This window comes from Lithobates pipiens, unplaced genomic scaffold (assembly GCF_037356315.1).
Source record: "Lithobates pipiens isolate NorthernLeopardFrog02 unplaced genomic scaffold, aLitPip1_a1.2 Scaffold_18, whole genome shotgun sequence".
NCBI lineage: Eukaryota > Metazoa > Chordata > Amphibia > Anura > Ranidae > Lithobates > Lithobates pipiens.
Window position 1 is genome coordinate 274,293,751 of NW_027507758.1, and position 23,626 is coordinate 274,317,376.

At 45.7% G+C, this 23,626-nt stretch overlaps 1 protein-coding gene across 1 annotated transcript in view; it reads right to left on the bottom strand.

Moving 5' to 3' along the window:
- PKIB (cAMP-dependent protein kinase inhibitor beta) overlaps nt 1-23,626 on the bottom strand; it is a 244,814-nt gene that overhangs the window by 175,258 nt on the left and 45,930 nt on the right. The window contains exon 2 of the mRNA XM_077487017.1: nt 2,505-2,644. Coding sequence (XP_077343143.1) covers nt 2,505-2,515 — 11 coding nt within the window. The 5' untranslated portion in view covers nt 2,516-2,644. The remainder of the gene's footprint in view (nt 1-2,504; nt 2,645-23,626) is intronic.

Here is a 23,626-nt window from a genome sequence, read left to right on the forward strand (position 1 = left end):
ACATTCTTCCCACTGACCATCACACTATTGTATCATGAGTTGTAGATGTAGTCATATTTAGCAGGGGTTCCCTGAAACCAGAAAGTTATTTTAAGGGTTCCTCTGTATTGTAAACGTTGAGAAAGGTTGCTTTAAGGCAAAGTTTCCTGCTAATTTCACCTCTACGCTGTACTTAATTGATTTATACAGTGGACCATGACTGCAAAAATAGAAATTATACAAGATGCATTCACAGCAAATAAACCTGCATCCAAAGCTTCATTAGCAGATTTGGTGCACATCCCCTATGACTGTATGTAACTAGATGAAGCGTTCAGTTCAGATTGAACTAGTTCCAGAATCTTCTGATGTCTTATGTAAGGGAGTATATACTTTCGCAACATAATCATATACATACTGTATCTGAATTCTGCCAGGGGCTGAAAATATTAAACATTTATGAATTTGGTCAGGAATAACAGATTAAAAACTTTGCAGCTTGTACTGATAATCTTCACTCTGTGAAGGCTCTTTAAAGTCTTTTGCAAGCATATTTAATAAATCAGTGCAGTGACCCATAGCAACCAATTAAAATTCAATTAATTGCAGTCAAGTCACTTGCTGAAATTTGACTAATTGCCATGTGCTACTCTACTTTGTACGATATTAAAGTGAAACTGCAGACATCACCTCTAGTAGATTATTTTTGCTGCTAAAATGATCGTTTACTGGGATCCCCCCCCCCCCCCCCCCCGAAAATTTTTCTCTTACATCTCAGGAAAGACAAAAACTGAGGCAAAATCTTCCAACTGGAGATACTCATAGCAATAATAATGGTCAGAGGGTTTTAACCCTTCACCATTCCATTCAAAACGAAAGAAACCCACTTTTGCTACAGCTTTAACCACTTCAGCTAAGGAACATTTTCCCCCTTCATGATCAGGCCACTTTTTGCAATACGGCACTGCGCTACTTTAACTGAAAATTGCGCGGTCGTGTGACACTGTACCCAAATAACATGTGTTTTTTTCCCCCATAAATAGAGCTTTCTTTTGGTGGTATTTGATCACCTCTGCGCTTTTTATTTTTAGTGCTATAAACAAAAAAGGCTTTTGAAAAAAAAAATTATTTTATTTATAACCAATAAAAAAAAATTAAAAATCTAATTTCTTCATCAATTTAAGTGATTATGTATTCTGCTACATATTTTTGGTTAAAAAAAAAAATCCCAATAAGCGTATATATTGATTGGTTTGTGCAAAAGTTATCACGTCTACAAACTATGGGATATAATTATGTATGTAATATAATATAATATTTATTATTATTATTATTTTATTTTTTAATAGTAATGGCAGTGATCAGCTACTTATAGTGGGACTGCAGTGGAAAAACCGGACATTCATTTACACTTTTTTGGGAACCAGTGACACTAATACAGTGATCAGTGCTAAAAAATATGCACTGTCACTGTACTAATGACACTGTCTGGGAAGGGGTTAACATTACGGGTGATCAAGGGGTTAACTGTGTTCCTCGCAAGTGCTTTTTCTACAATACGGGAGGTGCTTTTACTAAAGGAAGGCATGGATCCATGTCCCTGGTTTGCAGGAACACAGGATCCATGCCTTCCGTACTGACAGAACGGCAATTTGCCTTGTTTACATAGGCAGACTGCTGTTCTGCCTGTGTACCGAATGATTGGTGGGTGTTGGTGGACATTGAGTCCACGGTACCTGATGATCGGTTCCCACTGTGTATAATCACAGCAAGAGCGATCCACCAGCGGCGCGCAAGAGCACCCACTACCCAGAAATTCTGGAATACGTATATATACGTGGTTCGGCGCACAGCAGTACCAATAAAAACTGCTATAAGGTGGTCAGCAAGTGGTTAAGTAGAGCGGTAAGGGTTCAGAACTGTTGGATGTTCATCGATCTCCAAGTCCTCGTTAGGAAAATCTTCAAACGAGGGCATTTCTTTCTAGTGTAAAAGGGAGCCTGAGATTCATCTTACAATACTTACTCTTGCAGTTGCAACGCATACTAGCACATCACTACATTATCCTGAACGAGCCCATTTTTTTTTTTTGCACACTATTACCACCATTTCCTGCCGTATAGACAAAAATAAAGAGCTGAACAGATGAAAAACTTTAATAACCTTAAAATTATCATGGAAAATAAAAACCCGAGCACCACCTTGCAGTGATCACAATCATGAATAAGGGAGGCAGCTTCAGTGTCTATACCAGCGATATGCAATTAGCGGACCTCCAGCTGTTGCAGAACTACAACATCCCAACCTTTAAGCTTTAAGAAACACTTAACATTTTTTTTAAAAAGATAGAAAACTGTAGTCAATTGCAACTCTTTTTGCAGATCAAGCAGAGGAAAACAATGGAATCACTAAATTCTGAGGAAAACATTATGGGATCACTATGTACATTGCTTTGCAGTTCTAAAACAAATATCTGCATCATATTACATCTTCTAATTAATCTGCTGGTGAGCTTTTGCACCAACCTGATTGACATGAATAATGGCTCCAATATGAGAGATGTCAGTTGAAACTGGAGAGGATTATAAAAGTTTGTCAAAGAAGGTAAATCATCATGGACTGTTGCAAAAGATGTTTGTTGTTCCCAGTCTAGTGTGTCTAAAATCTGGACCAAGAACAAGTCAAATGAGAAGGTTGTTGAAGGGAAGCGTACTGGTAGACCAAGGAAGACGTCAAAACGTTAACATAGAAAACATAAAGCAATATGCCTTAAAAACAGAAATTGCACAACAAAACAAGTGAGGAACAAATGGTCAGAAACTGGAGTCAATGTCTGTGACCAAACTGTAATGCTGTGTACACACAGTCGGAATTTCAGCCAGCAAAAGACCGATGAGAGCTTTCTGTCGGAAAATGGGACTGTGTATGCTTCATCAGAATTTTGCTTGCCGAATTTCCACCAGAAAAAGATTGAGAGCAAAGAAAAAGTTTCTATTAGAAATTCCGATCATGTGTATGCAATTCCGATGTGCAAAAATTCACGCATGCTCAGATTCTACTACGAGACGGAAGCTATTGGCTACTGGCTATTGAACTTCCTTTTTCTAGTCCTGTCGTACGTGTTGTACGTCACCGCGTTCTTGACGGTTGTAATTTGGTGTGCCCGTGTGTATACAAGACAGCTTGAGTGAAATCCCGTTGGAATTCCCTCGTGAAAAACATCAGAGCTTTTTCCGACCAAAATTCCAATCGTGTGTACGCGGAATAAGAGCGCTGACTAGAGTGTTCTGAAAAGAAAACTAGTGGTGTGTACCAAGCTTTACACTGAAACCACGTAGTAATTCTGTAGTACAATCGATCTCGCTGCCCCTGTTTAGCACAGCCTTGCTGTGTGATAGAATTGATAAGTGCCCCCCCCCTCTCTATCAGTGGCCATTCCCAATGTTCTACATACTCAGTTCACAGTATAGTACATGTTCAGTTCACAAAAAGAAGTATTACTTTGGAATGTAATTATTATTTGTTTCGGCATGAAATGAGTATGACTATTGAAAGTTCCTTTCCTGATTTCCTCATTGTTAAAATAAGCTAAAAGTTAGCATTATATAGAAGCAAACACCATTGTATAATTGACCTGAATTAACCTGTACATTCAAATTACTGCAAACAGGTAATTTGCAATGCTTTCTGGCAATTACTATAATGCAACCTTTAATCATTTAGAACAAAATTGAAATCATAAATTTGCAGTTTGAGAACCGGAGCTAGTGTGGTGAAACTTCTATTTTTCTGTTCAGCATTTGGCTGTCAGTTCCTTATAAAGCACTAGTTAAGTCCTAAAAGTAAATCTGCCCCCCCCCCCCCGCGCACACGTTCTTAACGGTCGGAATTTGGGTGACTGTGTGTATGCAAGCCAGCTTGAGTGAAATCCCATCGAAATTCCATCGAGAAAACTATGAAAGCTTTTTTTTTTGGGACCAAAAAATTCCGATCGTGTGTACGTGGCATAAGACATCGGCTAAAGGAAATGGGATTTACATACAGAAAAGCCAAACGAATACCATCATTAACACCTAAATAGGAGAAACAAGTTTGCAGTGGGCTAAAGAAAAGCAATCATGGACTGTGGATGATTGGATGAAAGTGATATTCAGTGATGAATCACAAATCTGCATTGGGTAGAGTGATGATGCAGGAATTTTTGTTTGGTGCCATTTCAAAGAAATGTATGAAGAAAACATGCAAATCTCCACAATCATTGATGATATGGGGTTGCATGTCAGGTTAAAGTACGGGGGAGAGGGGGCGTGGCCTGGACATGGCGGAGTAGGGACGTGCATTGCTCGAGCTCCCGGCCGTCTCTCACCTTCTCTGCAGACGTTTACCAGTTTACCGCATTATGCCCTCCTCGAAAAAGCGGGCTGCGTTGCGGAAGAGCATCCCTGCCGGGCCGACCCTTCCCGCGCCGCAGACGGGGGATATAGAGAGGCTTTTCCATCTGTCCCAGCTCCGCTCCCCGGGCCCTGTCATGGCGGCGCCACGTGCCTGCGGCAGCGGGGACCGTGCTGCCTGCGCCTCCCCGGACCTCGACCCAGAGACCTCCATAGCGGATCCCTTGATGGACACCCCCTTGGATTTCCACCGGGAAGTGCCTGACGTCCCGAGAGCAGCGGTGCCGCCGCTCCAGCTGGATGAGGAACTCCGCTCGTTGCTGCAGTCCCTCCCTACCAAGTCGGACATTGCCACGCTTATCGGAGCGGTGGAGGCTGCCCACCGCAAGGAGATATCCCTCGTCCGGGAGGAGGTGAAGGTCCTCACCACCAGAGTATCAGGCGGCGAGACGTCCTTGGCGGCCCTGGAGGGCCGGGTGGCGGCCTTGGAGGCCGTTCGGACCGCCCAGGCGGAAGCTTTGCTGGGGCAGCAATTAAAGCTGGAGGAGATGGAGGTCTACCGGAGGCGACGGGATCAGAGGACCTGGCGGCCACGGTGGCGGCGATATTCCGCAGCATCCCTGGAGTGGACCTGCCGCCTCGCCTGGAGTTCGATCGGGTTCATAGGGCCCTGGGCCCACGATCGACGGACCCTGACAGACCACGCGATGTAGTCTGTCGACTGCACCACTACCTTCATAAGGAGGAGGTCCTGCGGAAATCCTGGGAGGCCCCTGCCGTAGAGTTTGATGGGGTGGACCTGAAGATTTTGCCGGACATTTCTCGTGCTACGCTACAGAGGCGGGCCCTGTTGAAGCCTCTACTGGAGCTAGCTCGTCGCAGGGGAGCAACTTACAGATGGGGCTACCCCCTGTCGGTCACGTTCCGAATGGACCAGCGTTTCTTCCATCTCCGCCACCCTGGCTCCTTACCGGACCTGTTTGACTTCCTGGCGGCGGACCCTATCACAATCCCGAATTGGCTAGCCCCTCTGCCCCGGGCTCAGGGTGCAGCTGCGGGCCCTGGCCGCCGCGGAGACCTGCCGCCCAGGCAGCAGAGGAACCGTCGGAGGCCCAGGGCGTCTTCTCCGGAGATCTCCAGGGAACTGTAAGGTGACTTTTATCTTTGGGTTTCCCTTCCTCCCCCCCCCCCCGCCTGCTGATGCTGATGCCGCTAATGTTCTGGGCGGCCCCGTTTGCCTCTGTCCCTCCGGTTGCTATCCGTGTCTGGACGGCTTCCCCCTGTTGGCCGGTTGCGACCATAGTAGTTACCCTGGCTCCCCCCCCCCCGCTGACTTGGGCCACACGCTGCGGCGGTGGCCCACTTCCTCTGCCCGACCTGCTGGGTGGCTTCCCCCGCACTGATGTTCTGTCCTGCCCACAGCCTGCCCTGGGATGTTGATGGAGGGGGGGGTGCTGCTGAGCCCTTCCTGCCCCTGGCTTGTGGTCCTTGGGTCCCGTGGGTGCCCCGGCCTGTGTTGTTGCCTGGACTCTGGGGGGTCTTTCCGCCGCCCCTCCCAGCATCCCGTTGTACCTAGACTGTCTTTGGGTACCCCCCCCCCTCTTTTTGCTCTACCCTCTACCGAACGGAGCTGCTGTTCCGAAGACGACCAGGATTCATGCGGATGGGGGTTCTGGACTTGGTGGGTGGTGGGTGGGGGGCTGGTGGATCTCCCCCTGAGGTTGGTATGGGGACTCTATACCGGGCGTACCTGGTGGGACTTAATGTTTCTCTATCTGTTGGTTGTGGAGCGGGGACTCCATGGGGGGGTGGTTGGTTGCGATGGGCGGGGAGATTGGGGCTGTGTTTTATTGTGGGGGTGAGACAGACGGTACGCGGCGCCCATGCCAGTGCCCGGATTTGCACGGATGGGGCTTTGTGTCGCTCTGGTCGGCTACACGTTGTGTGCCTTCATGTCTCCCTGTGCTGTGTGGGGGGCGGGGGGATTTGGGGAGGTGCCCATTTGCCGGCGCCCTACAGACGGTGCACGGTTTTGGTTCCTGACTGCGATTTTGCATAGACTAGGCCGTGTATCGTCTGAGTTCGGTATGCTTTCACAATTATTGTGTTTCCTTGCTTGTTTGGTTTTTTTTTTTTTTTCCTTCTTCCCTTTTTTATTTTCTGCTTGATGGTTATATGTGGGTTGCTTTCTATTTTGTTATTTTTTGTTTATCCCGCTACATGTGCTCCATTCTATCTGGGGTTGCGCATTTTGCTATAGTGATACTACAAGGTGGGAGACTGGTATAGGGAACTGGTTATTTCCTTCCCTGTACGGTTTGCTCCCCCCCATAGGCTAGCATGTTCTGCTAGAGGGTATGTTTTGCCCTCAAAGCACTATATGCAATTAACTATTTTAGTCCTCTCTGGAAACATAGGGCATTAGGCCCGGTTTCCGACAACAGTTTTACTTCTTTGATTTCTTGTCTTTTCCCTTTATTTTTTTTTTTTTTTTTTTTTTTTTTTTTTTCTCTCTTCCTTTCCAGTCACCCCCCCTCCCACACTTCCCCTCTGTCTTTCCCTCACCTACCCTTTCCCCCCCCTCCCTACCGACTCCCGTCCCCCCTGCGTCCCCTTCTGTCCCCCTTGTCTAGGTATGGCCTCACCTCGCCTCCGCCTTTTGTCGCTTAACGCGAAGGGCCTTAATACGCCCGAAAAAAGGCGTATTTTACTGGCGGATCTGAAAAGGCTACGCACGGATGTTGCCTTTATACAAGAAACGCATTTTAAATCTAATGCGCTACCATACCTCCGCAATAGACACTACCCGTTCTCGTATCACTCTGTCAATCCGCTGGCCAAGTCAAAGGGGGTCTCCATACTTCTCTCCCACAAACTTCCGTGGAGATGTCAAGCCTCCCTGATAGACACGGCTGGCCGTTATGTTTTTCTGAAGGGGCTCATTGGCACAGTTCAAGTGACCCTGGCAACTATATATGCACCTAATGAGCTCCAAGCCACCTTTGTGGAGGGAATTATGGAGAAACTACAGGGCTTTAGGGCAGGTCAATTGTTGTTGGGTGGGGATTTTAATGTCCCCTTATTGCCATCTGTAGACACCTCGGCGGGTCGTACTTCCTTGCCAGTGAATCAGCTTAAAAGGGTTGCGAAGGCACTCCACAACTCCCAACTGATTGATGTCTGGAGACTCCAGCACTCTAGTGAACGGGACTATACATTCTACTCCTCTGTACATAAGGTTTACACTCGCATTGATTATTTCATGATCCCTCACTCCCAACTACATGCGGTGGAACATTCCTCCATCGGGAGCAGGACTTGGTCGGACCACGCACCGATCTTTTTGACTTACAAACTGTCTGACACCCCACACCTGACGACCAGATTTTGGCGCCTAAATGAAAGCTTGCTGCAGATCCCAGAGGTTCTGGAGGAGGTGACCGCGACATTACGTCATTACCTCCGAGAAAATGATCTTCCGGACTGTGATCCGGGTGTGCTCTGGGAGGCTCACAAGACTGTAGTCAGGGGTGTTCTTATCAAACATGGGGCACGGCTTAAACGTGAACGCACTAAACTTCTTGACCAGTTATTGGAGAACCTACACTTAGCGGAGGCCCGACATAAACATGCCCCTACACATTCCTCTGATACCGATATACAATTTCTACGGAAACAAATTACGGACATTCTTCATTACAGGGCTAAAGCGGCCATGCAATCCTGTCGTAAGATGACCTACGAGGCGGGTGACAAGTGTGGAAAGCTGCTAGCGCGGCTGATAAGGGAACGTAAACTTCTGACATATATCCCCCACGTTGTTGCACCAGGGGGACGGAAGGTTACTTTGCCTCAGGATGTCACTCAGGAATTCCGTAATTTTTATTCCGATCTCTATAATCTCCAGGCTGACCCCCCACCGCGGTCGGCCATGGTCGATTATATTGTGGCATCCCGTATGCCCTCCATTTCGCCAGAGGCCAGTGCAGAACTGGAATCCCCAATAACTTTGGTGGAGATTCATAGAGCTATGGGGTCCATGAAGCTTGGGAAGGCCCCGGGCCCAGACGGCTATACTCTGCAGTACTATAAAAAATTGATAGATCTACTGGGTCCGCCCATGCTCACGCTATTTAATGCAATGGGCTCGGGCGGGTGCTTTCCTAGAGACTTCTTGAGTGCCCATGTCTCGGTGATACCCAAAGAGGGGAAGGACCCTACGTCTTGTGGTAGTTACAGGCCGATATCTCTTTTGAACATAGATTTGAAAATTTATACTAAGATCCTGGCCACTAGAATAGCCACCCATCTTCCACACTTAATCCACCTGGATCAGGTGGGTTTCATCCCCTCTAGAGAAGCCCGTGATAGTACCACGAAGGTTCTAAACCTGCTCCATTTGGCGACGGCCGCTAAAACCCCCTGTGTCTTGCTGAATACGGATGCCGAGAAGGCTTTTGACCGCGTGAACTGGTCATTTATGTTCGCAGTGCTCCGACATGTGGGGTTGGGGGAACAAATGCTCAACAGGATAGCGGGTGTTTATTCTAATCCCACAGCCCAAGTTAAAGTTAACGGGACTCTCTCGACCCCTTTCCCGATAACCAATGGGACACGGCAGGGTTGCCCTTTATCCCCTCTTTTGTTTGCATTATCCCTGGAACCCTTCCTCGCCATGATCAGGCTTAATCCCGATATACAAGGGGTGCGCGTTGGACAGTCTCAGCATAAAATCTCAGCTTATGCTGACGACATGCTCTTTACGCTGACTAACCCAGGGATATCGCTGCCAAATTTGCTTCGGGAATTTGAGAAGTATGGGAGATTTTCCAACATGAAAATAAATTTTACCAAATCAGAAGCTATGGGTATTATGTTACCACCCCGATTACTGCCTACTTTACAATCCGCTTTCCAATTTAAATGGACGTCTACCACACTGACATATCTGGGGACTAGCATCCCCCCGAATGTGTCGGACCTCTATGAACGAAATTTCCCTCCTCTCCTTGCTAGGGTGAGGCTGCTTTTGGACTCATGGCAGAAGGGGATCCACTCCTGGTTCGGTAGGTGCAATCTGCTGAAAATGTGCGTCCTGCCCAAATTTTTGTACCTTTTTCAGGCGTTACCGATTAAAATTCCGCCCACGTATTTTAAACAGGTACAGGCGTTGTTTACCCGGTTCGTCTGGGCCCAGAGGCAGCCTCGGATACCTCGATCCCAACTCTCTCTACCGAAACCTTATGGGGGGTTGGCGCTACCAGACGTTAGACAGTATTATTCTGCTGTACACTTAGGTAGGATCTTGGACTGGGGTCGCAATCTCGACGCTAAACTATGGGCACAAATTGAGCAACAACAGTGCTCGATCCCGTTGCAGACGGCCCTCTGGTGCTACGAGGCACTACCGCGAGCAGTGAAATCCCACCCTCTTATTGGCGTCACAATCTTTCAAGGCGCAAAGGCGGCACTGAAACAGTCTCTGACGACCACAGCGTCACCGTTGACACCTATCCTTGGTAATCCCAGCTTTACACCAGGTCTGTCACGTGCACAATTTCAACCGTTATGGAGCTCCGGTCTCTCTACGGCCTCTCATTTTGTGCTGCGGGGAAATTGGACGTCCATCCCGGATCTTATGGACCCTTTGGGTCCGTACCGTCTGGATTTTTGGAACGCCAATCGCCTACACCACTTTCTCCATTCTCTCCCGAACCCCCTAGACTACTCCAGACCGCTTACTGCTTTTGAAACATACTGTTCTGACACTGAACCGATCTCCCGAACCCTCTCTAAAATGTACGCCCTACTTAATACACCGGCACACCCGCCATGCGTCGCTGGTCTCACTAAATGGGAAGCGGACTTGGGCCACACCTTTACACAAATACAAGTTAACAACATACTGCGGTTCGCTTTGCGGTCCTCAATATGCACCAAAATACAAGAGACGAACTATAAAATTCTTGTCCGGTGGTACCTGACGCCTAGTCGCCTCCACCTTATCTACCCGGACACGTCTGAGGGCTGCTGGCGCTGTCGCGAAGAACGGGGCACTATTTTTCATATTTTTTGGTCCTGCCCTAGGCTCTCTGAGTTCTGGACCGCGGTCCGGACCATTTCTCAAAAATTTACCGAATGGCAGATCCCTAATGATCCAGCCTTTTTTTTACTGCATGTTTCGGACATACCCCCTAGGAAATACGCGCGATCGATACTACGACATTTAACGAATGCGGCCAAGTCCTGCATCCCCTTGCTTTGGAAACAGCAGACTCCGCCTTCAGCGGCAATGTGGGTAAGGAAAGTGGAGGATATTAATAAAATGGAAGACCTAGTGCTCACAGCTCAGGATCGGCAGGAGACATATCGCAAGACTTGGTCTCTCTGGAACGTGTTTGTATACTCGGATGAGGGCAAAGCCCTGTTTGGCCATTAATTCACTTACTGCTGGTAGCTGACAGACCGCATAGGTAAGGCCATTCCCACTCCGCCCCTCCCTCCTCCTTCCCTTATCCTTCGCCTCCTCCCCTTGACTCTTCCTCCCCCCCCCCCCCCCGCCCCTCTCTTCCTTTTTTCTTTTTTCTCTTCTCTCTGCCACTCTTTTATTTCCGTCTCAGTTTTCGCTCTCTCTCTGGGTCGCGGCTCCAGACCTGCTCCCGTTGACCTTGTGCTGAGGCGCTGGTTTAGGCCTCGGCATGCCCGTTTTGTTTTTAGAGGGAGGCAGGAGCATCTCTAACAGTCCAAGTCCTCCAAGGTCGGTGGATAGGACGTGTTTTACTAATACTTCATATGTTGCCATGCCACTACATATACAGCATGTTTGTGAGGCTGCGACCTCTTTTGTTTCCTTTGTTTTCCTTATTACTGTTTGTTTTGGGGTTCTCCCCAAATGTGGTTTTTGTTTTTGTTTTCTTTGTTATTTGAAATACTAATAAAAATGATATTTGCAAAAAGTACGGGGGAGAGGACAGTCATTAAATCTTCAATAAGTGCACAAGCCTATATTCAGATTTTGGACAGTTTTCCTATTCCATCAATTGAAAGGATGTTTGGTGATGATGACATTTTTTCAGGATGATAATGCATCTTACCATAGGGCAAAAGCTGTGAAAACTTTCCTTCAAGAAAGACATACAGTGGTGTGAAAAAGTGTTTGCCCCCTTCCTCATTTCCTGTTCCTTTGCATGTTTGTCACACTTAAGTGTTTCGGAACATCAAACCAATTTAAACAATAGTCAAGGACAACACAAGTAAACACAAAATGCAATTTGTAAATGAAGGTGTTTATTATTAAAGGTGAAAAAAAATCCAAACCATCATGGCCCTGTGTGAAAAAGTGATTGCCCCCTAAACCTAATAACTGGTTGGGCCACCCTTAGCAGCAACAACTGCAACCAAGCGTTTGCGATAACGTGCAATGAGGCTTTTACAGCGTCCTGGAGGAATTTTGGCCCACTCATCTTTGCAGAATTGTCCTAATTCAGTTACATTAGAGGGTTTTCGAGCATGAACGGCCTTTTTAAGGTCATACCACAACATCTCAATAGGATTCAGGTCAGGACTTTGGCTAGACCACTCCAAAGTCTTCATTTTGTTTTTCTTCAGCCATTCGGTGGTGGACTTGCTGGTGTGTTTAGGATCATTGTCCTGCTGCAGAACCCAAGTTCGTTTCAGCTTGAGTACACGAACAGATGGTCGGACATTCTCCTTCAGGATCTCTTGGTAGACAGCAGAATTCATAGTTCCTTTTATCACGGCAAGTCTTCCAGGTCCTGAAGCAGCAAAACAGCCCCAGACCATCACACTACCACCACCATATTTTACTGTTGGTATAATGTTCTTTTTATGAAATGCAGTGTTCCTTCTACGCCAGATATACTTGGACACACACCTTCCAAAGAGTTCCACTTTTGTCTCATCGGTCCACAGAATGTTGTTCCAAAAGTCTTGGGGATCATCAAGATGTGTTGTGGAGAAATTGAGACGAGCTTTGATGTTCTTTTTGCTCAGCAGTGGTTTTCTCCTTGGAACTCTGCCATGCAGGCCATTTTTGCCCAGTCTTTTCCTGATGGTGGAGGATGAACGCTGACCTTAACTGAGGCAAGTGAGGCCTGCAGTTCCTTGGACGTTGTTGTGGGGTCTTTTGTGACCTCTTGGATGAGTCGTCGCTGCGCTCTTGGGGTAATTTTGGGCGGCCGACCACTCCTGGGAAGGTTCACCACTGTTCCATGTCTTCGCCATTTGTGGATAATGGCTCTCACTGTGGTTCGCTGGATTCCCAAAGCTTTGGAAATGGCTTTATAACCCTTTCCAGACTGATAGATCTCAATTACTTTCTTTCTCAATTGTTCCTGAATTTCTTTGGGTCTCGGCATGATGTGTAGCTTTTAAGAATCTTCTGGTGGACCTTACTGTGTCAAGCAGCTCCTATTTAAGTGATGCCTTGATTGTGAACAGGTGTGACAATAATCAGGCCTGGGTGTGGCTAGAGAAATTGAACTCAGGTGTGGACAACCACAGTTATAGTATGTTTTAACAAGGGGGGCAATCACTTTTTCACACAGGGCCATGATGGTTTGGATTTTTTTTCACCTTTAATAATAAACACCTTCATTTACAAATTGCATTTTGTGTTTACTTGTGTTGTCCTTGACTATTGTTTAAATTGGTTTGATGTTCCGAAACACTTAAGTGTGACAAACATGCAAAGGAACAGGAAATGAGGAAGGGGGCAAACAGTTTTTCACACCACTGTATAATGTATATAATATAATGTCAATGGCATGGCCTGCAAATAGCTCAAACCTCAATCCAAATCTATGGTGCAAATGAAAGAAAATGGTCCATAACAAGGCTCCAACCTGCAAAGCTGATCTAGCAACTGAAATAAGAGAAAGTCGGAGCCGGATTGATGAAGAATACTGTTTGTGGACAGTTAAATCCATGCCTCTTAGAATGCAAGCTGTTACAAAAGCCAGAGGTGGTACTAGTGGCTTACTGTAGTGTTTTTTTTCATGATTTCATAATATTTTCTTTAGCATTTTCCTGCAAAAAAACAGTTGCAATTGACTACAATTTGTTTTCTTCTTTTTTTTTTTTAAAGTGTTTCTTAAAGCCAGAAGGTTGAAATGTTAAAAGAGAAGTATGGTATTTTATTTTATCCCATAATCGTACTTACCTAGGTGGATGCAGCATGTGTTCAACGCTGCATCTGTCCCCGCCACCTCTTCACTGAGAACCGAGCCACCGACCACCGATGGCTCGATTCTCTCACCTCCTCAAGCGGAGAGCTTCTGCCTGTCAGACAGCAGTTCTCCTGCTCTGCTCCTCCGCACTCACTGGAGAACTGAGCTGTGGAGGAGTGGGGATCTTCTGCCTCAGCCTCTCAACAGCTCGCTGAGAGGCGGAGACTGACATCAGTCCAAGCACCTGGCGGATCCAGACTCCCAGAGTCAGGATGACGCAGTGCCTGGACTGATCTTGGTGACGTCAGCAGAAAGCGGACTCCAGACCACTGTCTGCTGAAAACGGGTCACAGGAGTGCAAAACGAATTGCACTCCTGTGACCCATAGGATAAGCCCAGCTGAATGAGCTCATGCTGCACTTCTCCTTTAAATGAAAATAGTTTTGAGGTATGTCTGTGATTCGTTTTTTGTTCTACATGTATAAACAATTGAATGAAAATTTTCCAAGAGTGTGATTCCATACTTTTTGCCATGGTTTGTACTAAGACAGACTTAATCTAGTTGCAGTTAAAATTAATTAAATTATTTATACTGAATACACGAACAGTTAAATGCTTTGTAACAGTTTTTAAACCTGCACTGAATGTGATGTTCTGTGTGGATGTCCCACCCTTCATGCAAAATCTACTGTTTAGCGTGGAAAAGAAAATATGTTGGGTGTAATTAGGTACCTGTATTTCTGTCCATAAAAGCAGGATAGGGTGTCTCGCCATCGGCCCGCAATCGTGGCAAGGCAGAACAGGGAACTGTCTATGTAAACAAGGCCTTTCCCTGTTCTGCCTAGTGACATGACAGGGATCTACTGATCCCAGTGATATGGAGTAGTGATCTCTGTCATGTTTCAGTAAACTCATCCCCCCTGCAGTTAGAACACGCTGAGGGAACACACTTAACCCCTTGATCATCCCCTAGTGTTAACCCCTTCCCTGCAAGTGTCATTTCTATGTTGATCAGTGCATTTTTATAGCACTGATTAATGTAATAATGTTCCTGGTCCCCAAAAAGTGTAATTTGGGGTCAGATGTGTCCGCCGCAATGTCACAGTCACACGCTAAAAATCACAGATCGCCTCCAGTAAAAAACATATAATAAATAAATAAATAAAAGGCCCTAAATCTATCCCATAGTTTGTAAACGCGATAACTTTTGCACAAACCAATCAATATATGCCATATTTTACCAAAAATAAGTAGAAGAATATATATCAGCCTAAACTGATGAATAAATTATTTTTTTATATATATTTATTTGGATATGCATTATGACAGAAAGTAAAAAAAAAAAAAATTTTTTAAAATTGTCGCTTTTTTTGTTTATAGAGCAAAAAATAAAAACCGCAGATGTTGGGGTGTAGATGATCAAATGCCACCAAAACACAGCTCTATTTGTGGGAAAAAAAGGTTGCCAATCTTGTTTGGGTACAGCGTCTCATGTCCGCGCAATTGTCAGTTAAAGCGATGCAGTGCCGTATTGCAAAAAAATGCTCTGGTCATTAAGGGGGCAAATTCTTCTGGGGCTCAAGTGGTTAACTTGTACTCGTTGATTTTTAAAATGTACTAGAGGCAAATATTGTGCCTTTCAATTCATTTGTAAGCTCTTTGTAAATGCATAGAAAATTGATCATTTATGTGTGCTAATTTTAAACGAGCTTGACTGTGATTTTTGAATGTGAAGCTTGTTTCTCTTGGTTTACTTCTGCAGCTGACAGCGAGTCGGATCCCAATGTTCTCAGAGAGACCAAGAGTTGTACAGGGTTGACACTGAACACTTGTGGAAAAGATTGGGGGGTAACTAAGGCAACAGTAATTGCAAAGCACTTCAAAGGAAAGTTTGATCAGTGTTCTTTTTTGATTCTTCATCTGCATCCACTGCTCTTGCATAGCAAAAGCTACAATTCCTTATGAGACTTTCCATTAGCATTACAGATTGTGTTTTGAAGCAAAACAGCATTGAAAGAAATATGTAGTAGACAGCCATTTTTTTTTTATGAATATGCTAGTACAGGTTTTATTCAAAGTCATCCAATCATTGCTAAACATTATTTTAAAGAGGCATACCTGCAAAATAGGCAAGTACATACTTACCTTTTCCGTTACCTTCTTTTCAAGAATGCTGCTACCTACAGAATAAACGTTCCCCTGAGTCATCTGGTACAGCAACACTTCTAGGAGTATCAATCTCCTGCAGTTCTCTCTGGTTCCTTCTGCATTCCTCTACATCATTAACAAGATGGACTTTGTTGGGGGAACCAGTGAGAGGTGCAGGAGACTCGGAAATTGTCACCAACTACTGTTGGTTTTCTTGCAGACTGTCACTGGTTCTCAAAAGATTTCTACTAAATGGAACAAGAAAGATATTTACTTGCTTATTTTGCAGATATAACTCTTTGTTAGTATGTTTACTATGACAGGGTTGCTTTAAATTAACTTTAAACTCTGGTTTAAAAAAATCTATTCAAGTATAAATTCCTAACTCAAAAAACTACCTCCTATTGCTCTTAGCCTCATACAAATCTTCAAATTTTTTTTATTTATTTTTTGCATCTGTGAAATGACCCCGTTTAATGTGTAGCTATGTTACTTCTCCATGGTCCCACTGTATGTTGCTTCTGCAGTCCTCTTCATCACTAGCGAGTCCTGTAAAATATGGAGGTCATGGGGGGGAACCAGTGAGAGACTGCGAGAGCCTGAGAAATTGTCACTCCTGGACTCCTGTTGTTTTCCCTGTGGAATTCGGAGAAAGATTTCTACTAAATGGAAGAAGAAAAGTATTTTCTTGCTTATGTTATTGTTATTATTCTACAGGATTTGTACAGTGCAGAGCTTTACAGCATTAGGGTTGACAGTACAATTACTATACAATTCAATAGAGGAGGAATCAAGAGGCCCTGCTTGTTAGAGCTTACAATCTAGGAGGGAGGGTCAAGTTATACGAAAGGGTAATAACTGTGGGGGATGAGCAGATGAAGAAAATGAAAGTGCAGTTGTTAGGTGGAGGCAGGGTAGGCAGCTTCCCTGGAGAGAAAAGTTCAGGGATCCCCTAAAAGTAAAAAGATTTGGAGATAGTCTGAAAGATTGGAGTAGGGTATTCCAGAGGATGGGAGAGGCTTGGGAGAAGTCCTGGAGGCGAATATGGGAGGAGGTGATGAGGGAGCTCAAGAGCAGGAGGTCTTGGGAGGAACGAAGAGAACGATTAGGTTGGTATTTTGAGACTAGGCTAGTGTTGTAGCTGGGGCAGAGTTGTGGATGGCTTTGTAACTTATTGTTAGTATTTTGACTTTAATTTATTGGGCAAGTGGCAGCCAATGGAGGGATTGGCAGAGAGGGGTAGCAGATGCTAAGCAGTTTGTAAGGTGGATGAGTCTGGCAGCAGCATTCATGAAACACTGAAGGGGGGATAGTATATTTAAAGGTAAGCGGAGGGAGTTGCAGTAGTCGAGGCTAGAGATAACCAGGGAGTGAATCAGGAGCTTTGTGGTTTGATTGGTTAGGAAAAGACGTAGTTTGGAGATGTTGCGGAGGTTGAGGCAGCAAGCGTTGCAAATTGATTGGATGCGGGGGCCAAAAGGAGAGTTCAGAATCCAGGATAACACCCAGCATTCTGGCATTTTGGGGTGGGTGGATGGTTGTGTCATTGCTCTTGACAGAGAAGTCAGGAGAAGAGGCACGTGGGGGAGGAAATATTATGAGCTCAGTTTTGGACAAGTTGAGTTTGAGAAAATGGTGTGACATCCAGGCAGATATGTCTGTTAGTAAGTTAGTGATGTGTGAGGAGACTGATGGAGTGAGTTGAGAGGTGGAGAGATAGATTTGGGTATCGTCAAAGTGCCGCCCTCCCCCTGGTCTGTGCGTGGATGGAAGCCGGGGGTGGGGATGTGCTGCGTCGCCGTCCCGTCTGACCCTGCCCCTGCCGAGGCATCCTCCCGGCACCGGGCCCCGGCTCCTGCCGATGGTGGCAGAGCCAGTGGTGTCTGAGGGTGATAGCCAGAGCCCCCGAGCCACGCTGAGCCCAAGGGGATCCAGATGGGCTGTAGCACTTTGGCAGGCATGCCTGCCAAGCATGCCGTGTCTGCGACCCGTCCCCTGCATGGTTGCGAACTGGCTCTGCAGCCATGCTGTGCCCATAGTCACAGTCATTACCTTGAGTTGCTCAGCCATCCTGTCAGATTCAGCCATCGATCCGCAGAGGACAGCAGGGGCAGACACGTCAGCACACTAGCTTTTCCTATCCTCGTATGCTGACAAGAAGTCTGCACCTCTGACCTGTCTGCATTGTTTTGCTATCTGGACTCCATTGGCAAGGCCCAGAGGGTGTACGGTGGTGTGGCTTGGCTGCGATATGACGAACAATTCCCTTCCCTGCGTTGGGACCATAAGGACATCAGTTTGTGGATGAAACTTATGTCCTCCCCACGAGCCTCTACGGTGTTTTTTCAAGTGGGGGCCAGGAGTCCAAACAAAAAAGCGAGGTCAGTGCTGGCAGTTCAATGAGGGTTCCTGTAGGTTTGGCGCCAACTGCCGTTACAAACATGAATGCTCACACTGTGGAAGGGCTCACCCCTTGTCTTGCTGTTTTAAGGCTGGAAAATCTCGTATTGATGATACTGCAGATAAGAGGACGCATTCTAAATAAATATCCGGACTGGCATGCCGATCGGTTACTAAGGGTTTCATGAAGGGTTTTGTTATTCTGTGTTCACTTACACAGATTCCCCCTGTAGCGGACAACCTGAGATCTGCTAAGGAACACTCTGAAGTGGTTTCTGAGAAGCTTTCTAAGGAAGTATCCTTGGGCTGCATGGGCGACCCCTTTCCACTTCCCCCTTTGGAGAATTTAGTGGTGTCACTGTTGGGTGTAGTTCAGAAGAAGGAGCCTAATAAGTTCCGTTTGATACACCACCTATCGTTTCCGAAGGGCATTCTGTTAACGATGCCATTGACCCAGAGGCATGTGCAGTATTGTATACTTTGTTAAATGCTGCTGTGTGTTGGGGTCCGTCGATACGGCAAGGGGGCCCTTATGGCCAAAATGGATATAGAAGCAGCCTATAGAAGGGCCTATAGAAGAAACAGAAGATTCAACTGCGGGACCTGCAGTCTTTACTCGGCAAGCTCAGTTTTGCTTGCTGAATTATGCCCATGGGCAGAGTTTTTTGTAGACAGCTTTCGGCCGCCACGGCTGGGGTCACTTCACCCAGGCATTTTATCATACTGACTAGGGAGCATAGGGATGACCTGCAGGTTTAGCAGGCATTTCTGGATGAGTTCAATGCGTAGTCCATCTGCATGGAGGGGCCAATCAACAACTATTATTTGGACCTCTTTACAGATGCGGCTAGTTCTACTGGGTATGGGGCATTTTGGGGGGGTTGTGGAGTGCGGAGCACTGGCCCAAAGAATGGCAGGAGATGGGATACTTAAAGAATTTGAGGGTGCTGGAAGTTTTTCCAGTTTTGGTTGTCTTTGCGCTTTGGGGGGGAAGTCCTATGCAACAAGAAGGTACGGGTGCATTGTGACAACCTGGGGGTAGTGCAGGTTCTTAACTCGCTTTCAGGATGATGCTCTTTCCCGTTTTCAGTTGGACAGGTCCTGGGAGTTAGCGCCGGGTGTGGAGCAGCATGGAACCCCTTGTCCTCCTTCTCCATGACCAGCTCTTGGTCTGTGGGTTAGCCCACAGACCAGGAGCTGGTTTTGGAGCTTGGATCTTATGGAGAAACAGCCTTGATACTGCAGTGATCATCTGTCCAGGATATACCCATGGAAGAGGAAAGAACACACCGGTGTTATACATCTGTTGATGCACGACTAGACCCATTGGGGTCTACTTTTAAGGTGAGAGGCTAGCACACACAGGGTGTGGATTGGAGAAGGATATCTACAAGTTAATTATATACCTGCAATTGGACTCTTTCCCTCTCCCTTTTATTTTACTTTTTTTGCACATTTGTTTATTTCCAAAAGGGACTATTGCATAGTATCTTTAGATACTTTGTATACACTTTGGATCACTTATCCTTATATTGACTTTTTGATTTATTATTTTTCTGATGTCATTGTATTGCACTATTTTGCACATTGGGAAGTAATAACATTAACAGCACTTTATTATTAGCCCTTTATGCCTAAGGATTGGTTTAGGTTATCCTATGAACATTATTAGCACTTTACTATCAGCACTTAATATTTAAGGATTAGTTATGAGTTATTTAGCGCTGCTTCACATACAGGTGTGAGGAGGCTGAGAGCATACAGGTGTGAGGGGGCTGAAAACATACAGGTATAAGGGGGCTCAGAGCATACAGGTGTGAGGGGGCTCAGAGCATACAGGTGTCAGAGGGGGTGAGGCACTGAAGGACTTGGTGGGATGGCTAGTGGGCAGAATCGGTGGGACAGCCAGTGGGCGGGACCCTGGGGAATGTTGGTGGTCAGGCTCGGGGGGGGGGGCAGGCCTAAAGCTGTGTAAGGGGCCCCACAATTTCTGCTGGCTGCCCTGCCCGGTGAATGCCAGTTACGTGGTTAACTGGAAGTTTATGGTTGGGACACATCTGAGGTATGGGTCCCCGGTGAATGCCAGTTAGTGGTTAACTGGGAGTTTATGGTTATCTGCTGAAGGTGGTTCGTCCCTGAGTTGGATGCAAAGCGACAGGGACCATAAGTGGTTAAGCAGATATAAGGTAAAGAGTTGGATATATAGTGCCTCCAAGGGTCGGCAACCAAAAAGTTTATGCTTTGTTTTGGTTTATACTGTTAATTATTTTATTTAATAAAGGGGCCGTGAACAGACAGTTTTATTCTACCCTTTGGTGTCAGACTATTTTTAGTAGCAATAATAAGGGGCTACAATATGGGTCAAAAGTTATACATACTTAGTACATAAAGTAGAGCACATGACTGAAACTAAAGTGCACTGCCTGTTTTAAACAAATTGGGGGGGTTAAGGGGAGCTCACATAAGATGTTACAAGGAGGCAGAAAAGCACAGTAAAAAACAGTATCATGAAAGATAGTTGCAGGGGCAATAAGTAGTGGATATGTATAGATTATTTTTAGACAATAAGGATATTGTTTATTATCAATTTAGGCAATTTTGGCAAAATACTTCCCATTAGAAGAACAGTATATACCAGCATTAAAAGAATTTAAACCCAAGTGGCTTTCTACAGTATACCAAAGTATGATAAAAATCAAGCTCAGCGGTGTCAAAACAAGAGTCACAGGACATATAGTAGTATTTGTCTCCTTTATTCTAGTATGCGTAAGTAAAGCCCCTCAGCTAACCTCTAATTGACCTGCCATGTCCTTGGAATAAATGCTAAAGGATTTGAGCTCAGTATTTTTCCGATAGTGTTATTGCTAATACGACTGGCAAGCTATGGGAGGTGAGCTGTGCCTCTCAACTCCCTTTTCCAACCTAACATGAGTGAGAGAGAAAGAGAAATAAAAATTAACTCAGGGTGTCCAGGAAACGACACTAAGTTAAGCATCACTACTCCAAAAGGGCAACATCAATTTTCTTCTCAGAAGAAATGAAGACTTATAACAAACAAGACAGTGGTAATGTCTAATTTTGTCTCTTCTTTATTTCTTTATTTTTCTTTTTTGTTTCGTTGGTTTTGGCTTATATGTTAAAGCCTCTCATTTGTACTTTCCTGTTTATAGAAGGTCCAACCTTACCTAGACTTTAAATGAATGATAAATCTTACTCATTCACTGACAAGTACTACGTAAGCATTTCTAAGCCATAAAAGTTCTGTAGTATTTCCACATAATTTGAATGACTACTCTACTATTGTCAACACTTGAATGATGTCTATGCTTTTTATGCCTTGTCAAATGTTAAATCTTGATAAAAAAACAATTGAAAGGGAAAAAGGAAGAAAAAATTAAACTATTCTTGTGGAAAGTCTTGAATAGTTACACTGTCTATAATTTAAGTTTTATATAAAAATAACTTTGTCAGTCGAGTAAAAAAGTATATAAAAACCTCTTAGGTGGGGTATCATCTTCAAGAGTTTTGGCCTCAAGCAGAATCTTCAGCATCTAACACCAGAGGCCTAACTACAACCTGCATTGCCCCTATGCAAGAAATAATGAAGGGTCCCCCGCGACCTCTGGACCTGGGGCCCTTTATTACGGTCCCACAGCAGCCCCCTTCCTGTCATCTTGGGCCCACCATGGCAGAACACCAGGGTCCAGTCGCAAGTGCAACCATTGTGACCCTGGTAGTTCTGCCACTGTGTTCCACCTGTATTTAGGTACTGCCATAAAATGTTATAAGCTCAGTGAACGGACCTTGAACAGATCACCCATGACTGGAGAACCAGCATATCCATTGCTGACCCCAGGAATATAACCCGCAGTGGTGCAGGAAGAGAGCTCTGACAGCAAGTGGCTCACACTGGGGACACTGATGGAGGATGGAAGGTCAGATTGGCAGCATTGGGCTAGCAGTGGTGGGGAGAGGCAGGGGGCAAGTCAGGCAGCCGTTATCAGTACCAGCTGGGCCAGTGCAAGAATTTTTGGCTACACAGATGAAGGTGCATTTTGATTTTTGATGCCCTGCCACCCCTCTCCCCTCCACAATGCAACCCCTGACCCTCACTGTCTACAGCCACGCTGGAACCTCCTTCACACTACGCCCGTATTTGTGATGGGGTGCAATGTGTAGGACGTCTCTACAAAGCCATCCCCACCCAATCCCCCTCTCTGCAAAAAATCCTCTCACCATTTCTAGCATAGATCCCCCCACCAGGTCCTCCCTTCTAGTAAAACCCCTCTCCCCATCCTGGGTCAAATCCCCCCCAACATGAATTCTTCCCCCTATTCCGGCATATGTATTCTCCCCAGTTCTGTCACAAATCCTAATACTCAAATCCCCCTTCACAGTACAAACCCCCAAAACACAAATCTTCTCCCACTCTAAAACAAATCCATACTTCTAAACTGTTACAAATTAAATCCTGTGTATCTGGATAAGGGTCCACTTGTGTCATGGTGAAGACCTCATGTTCTCCCTTATAGAGGAGTATAGCTCCCATGGTTCAGAGAAGCAGGATCTCCTAGTCTATGGATAGTGTAGGACCCACTAATCATGGGGTACTTTGTCGCAGTAAGTGGGCTTAAGCACCGTATAGCAATATGGTGTGACCCAAATCCCCATATTTTTTGATAATGTTTTTTGAAAATGTCTAGGTGTTTTTAAAAAGCCTTGCTGGAGGTAAATGTTAGTTTTGCATGTGTGCGCTGTAATATTTGTGTTCTGGATAAGGGTCTGTTCACACCAGAATGCCTTGAGGGAGACCTGCAGCTGGTCTCAACCTAATGACTCCCCAAATGCAGGTTGCAAATGCAGTGTTTGCCTGCACCAGATCCAGTTGCAGTGTGTTTTGTAAAGTAGTGAATGCACAGCTCTTGGTGCAGACCAACACAATTTAAGCCCATTCAAATAAAGGGCTGAAATCGCACAGCACCTGGAAGTCATGTGCATCACTTAAGAACGCACAGTGCTTTTCTTTGTGATTCGTGGTGTGAACTGGTCTTGAGTCCTGGAGTGATTACCCCAAATGTCTAGCGAGGTTCTCGGAATCCCAGAAACCATGATTGTCCCCTCAATAGCAGCCAGCCTCTCTCTGAAGGGGGAGGGAGCAAGTTGTCAGAGAAGGATACTTGCAGTGATTTGGGGGGGATAAGAGGATGCTGTATGTGCAAGGGAGCACTTTGGGAGCAGAGAGAACTTGTGCTGGGGGGAATCATATTCAAACCCCCCTTCTAGCACAAGTTCTCTCTGTTCCCAAAGTGCTCCCTTGCACATACAGCATCCTCTTGTCTCCCCCAAATAACTGCAAGTATCCTTCTCTGACAACTTACACAAATCCAAGCACGCTGCACATTGCACTTTGCCCCACTAGTGCGCAGTGCACCCTTTCAGTGCACATGGCATATCCGCTGCGCAAATCCAGTGCGCACTGCACATTACATGGCACCCACACGCACAGAAATCATCCAGTAC